The sequence below is a fragment of the Cyprinodon variegatus genome, unplaced genomic scaffold (genome assembly GCF_000732505.1).
Source record: "Cyprinodon variegatus isolate N-32 unplaced genomic scaffold, C_variegatus-1.0 Scaffold2, whole genome shotgun sequence".
Taxonomy (NCBI): Eukaryota; Metazoa; Chordata; class Actinopteri; order Cyprinodontiformes; family Cyprinodontidae; genus Cyprinodon; species Cyprinodon variegatus.
In genome coordinates, this window is record NW_015150455.1 from 2,705,919 (window position 1) to 2,711,297 (window position 5,379).

The 5,379-nt window shown below is 42.2% G+C and overlaps 1 protein-coding gene across 4 annotated transcripts in view; it reads left to right on the plus strand.

Annotated features, from left to right (window-relative positions):
- nr4a3 (nuclear receptor subfamily 4 group A member 3) overlaps positions 1-5,379 on the plus strand; it is a 24,033-nt gene that overhangs the window by 3,565 nt on the left and 15,089 nt on the right. For 2 of the 4 annotated variants that reach the window (XM_015400165.1, XM_015400004.1), the window contains exons 3-4: positions 69-150; positions 3,285-4,120. In XM_015400165.1, coding sequence (XP_015255651.1) covers positions 87-150; positions 3,285-4,120 — 900 coding nt within the window. In that variant the 5' untranslated portion in view covers positions 69-86. The remainder of the gene's footprint in view (positions 1-68; positions 151-3,284; positions 4,121-5,379) is intronic. The other 2 variants (XM_015400242.1, XM_015400086.1) reach the window with 1 other exon arrangement.

Below are 5,379 nucleotides of genomic sequence, written 5' to 3' on the forward strand. Positions count from 1 at the left end.
ATTATTTAGTAATGAGGGGAAAAAATGCTTTCTATTGATGTGTGCAACTTCATGTTTTTATTTGTTAGATCTATGGCATTCTGACAATGAACAGGCGCGCTCAGTTATTGGAACAGCTGCAGTTTGTCCAGTTGAAATGCACATCTCGAGGTTAGAGACTGTTTCCCTTTGCCTCACTGTACACTGCACCCCCCCTTTTGTCTGACTCTGCTTGGGTTGTCTGTCCTGTTGCTTGTATACACACACACACACACACACACACACACCATACACACAAATAAACAAATTAACTTTGTTGTCAAAAATGTATAATATTTAAATCCAATGTAAATGAGGGAGGATCTATGTGAAGCTATAGGCGTGTGTTCCTAAAGGAAGTGGTTCTAAGGGTTCCCCCTATGATGAGGGTAGATGTTATTTGCACAATGAGCTCACACAGGCACATGCTGACATCCTGGACATCAGTGGTCGATAGATGAAAAAAGGTGTCCTTATGCATGCTTTTAAGAAGAATAAAATCTGCTTTTCAAAAGCGTTTGCTACTAATCTGTTTCAGAGAGACCTAGATCTTTAAATTTTCTTATTTTCACTTGATCTCACCCGAGGCAATGTCAGCCCTAAAACCTTTCAACTTAAACTCCTCTGACAGCTTAATGAGCTGCTGCAAGGTGTGTTGGGACATGACAGGTGCTGGGAGTCTTTACACACACACACGCACACGCAGCCACACTAATACTTATCTAGGGTTTGACCTACTGACACAACAAAGCCTCAAAGTTTACCGCCGCACTCTGCTCTAATCACACCTCATTTCATCTTCCTTTTATGCATGATCAGTAGAAAAAAAATTATTTAGGCTTAGCACAAAAACAGCATCATGACGCCCTTATTGCGCCATGCGTATTTTTCCACGTGGGTTGAGAGATGGTCACTCCTAGTGTAGAAGAATGAGGATGACGTCAAGTACACGTAGGCATGGGGCTTGAGTCATTTCATGAATTAAAAAAAAAAAAGCCTGTCATACTGATTGAAAGACTCGTCGTAGTAATTTGTGGTTTAGATATCTAAGTACTGAATAATAAAAACCCTGCCATATATTGGTATTTATTTGTAAGATAAAAAAATATATAAGTAAATAATTCTAAATCTGTATTATGTATTTATCATTGAGTCATTAACTCAGAGCCCATGCTGGTCTGTCAGGTATATTTTAATTTATCTATATGAGAGTTTATACAACACACAAACTTGAACAATAATGGTGCTTTTAAAGTCTCTTATTATAATTTCCGTGGTTTCGTGATAAGAACAAATGGATCTTCAGTCACATTGAAAAATATGTCAAAGGCTGTGCTCTGGAATTAGAGGGAAACCGCAAACCATGCGGGACCTGTTTGTCCCGTTCCTGATTTTACAGTGACGCGCGTGGAACCGTGACGATCCAAGCAGAGCGCGCGCCTGTGGCGCACGGGGTTGGCAGAAAAATAGAGGCGACAAACTTCCGACTGAGCTGGTATTCAGTAGTGGAGGCACATGTTCAGGACAGGAGCCCCTAAGGGTTTCGGTGAAAATGGATAAACTTTTTTTATTTTAAGTAGAAACACAATTAATCTTTATAATAAGTGCAGTCTAACGCAGCTTTGGCTAAATAAATAGTTTATTATAAATTATTAGGTGTATGAATTAAATTAAGGAATGAGGCTCATTGTTCTTTAAAATAACAGATCAGATTTGACACGCCATGTTATTCTATGCTGACGTCACACCCACGCTGTCTGCGTCCTATTCATTTCAGGAATTTCGGCCTCGGATCTAGCTATGATGTCACACCCATCGATCAGTAGAAAAACAGGTTTGCCACGCTAAATGGTGGCCTTTTAATACAATGTAATGACAACAAAATGAACATATTTAAAAGTTCTAATAAATCAATTTAGACATAAAACATTCATTGCATTTTCTATTGGAGGTCATATCTGGCTGGCAATCATGGGGCATTACTTTTAATTTAATCCATTGAAAAGCAAAACAAAATGTCCTATACAAAATGTCTGTGATATTGTGGTTTAATGAGTTCAAAAAAATAGGATGTTATATGAATTTATTTACTTCACTAAACTTTATATGCTGTGTATCTACACCGTGTAATCAACCCATGGCTATTTTGACTTTGCCATTGATTTAATATCTGCAGCTTGGAAAATCTTACTTCCAGGACAAAAAAGGACCCACTGTAAATTCCTGATAACAATCTTGGGCTCGTTACGGCATGGCTTTAGCTCAATGGGGGAAAAATAAGTTAAACCAGAGCTACACTTTGAGCTTTTTAACCTAATCCTTAATTATCTGATTATTTTTGTGTGTATTTTTATGCAAAAGTCCAAAGAATGGTTTGTGTTTCAAATTAGGCAGTACAGACTGTCTACTATTAACAGAATTATACAGCCCTCTGTAGTGTGTCAGTAAGTAGCAAGCAGTGGGAGAACCGAGCCAGGTCTAAAAGATGGCCTGTTTCTGTGACAGCAACTGAATTGAATCAGAGAGGATAACTCAAGATATGCCGACTGGCGTCTGCCTCAGTTAGGGGTAATATCTGAGTATGTTTCTGTCTATCTTTATCAGCGTATATGCATGTGCGTGTGTTGGGTTGCATCCAACACCACCATAGGGTTCCATTATTATTTAATGTTATCTCATCTGCTTTACCATCTGACTAACCAGAGTGCACCCAGCCAACCTACACACACAAAAACAGCATAAACACAAATAACATGCTCTGTATCTGAATCTTGCTGCTTCTTCCCTTGTCTTTACCTGACTAACCGTGCAGACTTAATCAGTTAGGGTGGAAGTTGTGATTGTTGGAGGTTCACTATTTCCTGCTGTGTGTATCTTCAGCACAGGAGCATGACATATAGTAAATGGCACTGTGTGGCAGAATCTATCAAGTTTCTGTTTTGTTGTTTTTGGAGGGGAAAATAAATGTGCATCCAGATAAAAAAAAAACTGCCTGTTCCAATAGAGCTGTACAGAGGTTTTTTAGTCACTGTCTAATTTGTAGGCTGATGTGCATGAGCCAATAATAGATACAGTACTGCTTTTTTCCCTTTAGATTGACTACAGTATCTGTTTTCAAAGTCCCACCCTTTTGTTGCATATTAATCCTTGCTATAGGCTTCTACTTTACCCCACTAACACCCTAATAGACTTATAGAATAAAAAAAACCTTATGACTGATGTGTGCCATGCATTTCTGACCCATTTGTGTGCCCTTTGCTCCACAGACATGCCCTGTGTGCAGGCTCAGTACGGGCCGGCCCCTCCAGGCTCCGCTTACTCCGGCCAGTCCTTCAGCTACCAGGGTGACAGCTACAGCTCCGACCTTATGACCCAGGACTACACCAAGCTAGACCTGGGCGGGGGGGAGATCTCTGCTGCCGCCACCACCTCCCTCCCGAGCTTCAACGTTTTCGTGGAGGGCAGCTACGAGCCCAAATCCTCCTGCCTCTACCAGATGCCCCCCCACAGGCCCGCCATTAAAAAAGAGGAGGAGAGCTACCCAACTGTCCCGCCTCTGGAGGCCATGTCTTCCACTACCATGTACTTTAAACAGTCCCCTCCATCCACTCCCACCACCCCGTCCTTGACGCAGCAGCCGGGCACCTCCTTCATGTGGGACGAACACTCCTTGGCCCCTCAGTCACACCCTCACTCCATGGGCTCGGGCCTTGAGACCGGGCCCCTGAAGTCCCCACGCTTTTCGCACTTTTACCAGCACTCCCCTCCTCACAGTGGAGGCAGTGTTGGTGGCTACGAGAACCTTGGAGCGGGGCTGGTTCGCACCTCTTCCTCTTCCTCCTCCTCTTCTTCATCAGTGTCCCACCCCCACGGCCAGCACCTGGAGCAGCCCATGTACCAGCTTCATCGCGGGGCTGGGGGCAGCAGCCTCGCCTTCCGCTCCCTGGCTCTGGGACCTTGTGGCCCCCTACTAGGGGACAGTCTGCCCTCACCTCCCCCTCGTGGGCCCCAGGGAGAAGGAACCTGTGCTGTGTGTGGGGACAATGCAGCATGCCAGCACTACGGAGTACGAACCTGCGAAGGCTGCAAGGGCTTCTTCAAGGTAAAACCTCTTCAAAGCTATTTAGATGAAACACAAGTTATCATGTGAATATTACCTCAAGTAAGAAAGTCCGTTTAAAAATTGGGATTCGAAATAGATACATTGTCATTCTTCAACGGCATCCAATCTAATATAAAAAGCCTTTTACAAAAGATTGATGGCAGATGAGTATCCCATCATTTTGGAGCAGCTACTGTAAAGCTCCATCCCCTTTACTTTTCAATCTGTACCTATGAATATCTAAAAGACACGGGCTGTATATCTGGTATGCTCTCACAGGTTAATGGATCACTGTACTGTAGAACCTTTTCTGGCATTTTTAATAAAACAAAAGCAAAATAGAAACTATAACGAATAGAAAATCTAAATTAACCAGCTGATTTTTTTTTTTTAGAGGAATTGGTATAAGGAGCTTAATTTGTGGATCTTTTAAGAATGGCAAAAGTGCTGTAAACATATTAGGGCCAGCTGACAGGCAGTGGGCAGTAACAGGTGGGGAAGGCACTATGCACTTTAGTTACTCCTGCATTTGTCTGGCTTCATGAAGATGGCCTAAACAGTTGAAATAAAATGATTGACTTTTTTTTTTTTTACCTTTTGCATCTTATTTTTCTCTATCCAACCGCCTCGACCTCATCAAACCTTTCATCCTCCGAATTTACATCAAACTGACGTGTTTCTCTTAAAACTATTTTCTTGCCTTGCTCCCACTCTTACACCTTTCTCAGCGCTCTCTAGATTATCCTCATAGTCAAAGTGAAAGCTCAGCACACCCACAAGGTGGGTCATCTCTCTCAGCAACCAAGTGGGCAAAGTGCCTGCATTTACCCATGAGTGTGTGTTGGCTTCTCTTCTTCAAGAGCACCGGATGATTCCAGTCCTTACTCTCAGTCTTTAATGCAGTGCAGCGAGTGTGCAATGGAAAAAAGGACTCCTCCTTGGAATCAAAGATAACTTTCTGCTTGTTAGTATTGTAGCAGCGAAATTGACCACATTTCAGTGACACAATACCACAGCCAACATGAGTCAGTTTGAAATTTGGGCTCCTCAGATTATTCAGGCGTGCAATTTTTCAAACTGACTACCCCGCATCTCACATCACCAGACAAACGCTAATACAAGAGTCCAATGAGCACCAGTCATAAGAGTGCAAACACTTTCAGATTCTTCTATAAAGTGCATAAAGAGGTTGTGAAACAAAGTGGTTCAGCCAATACAATCCAAGAAAAAAAAAAAAAATATATATATATATATATATT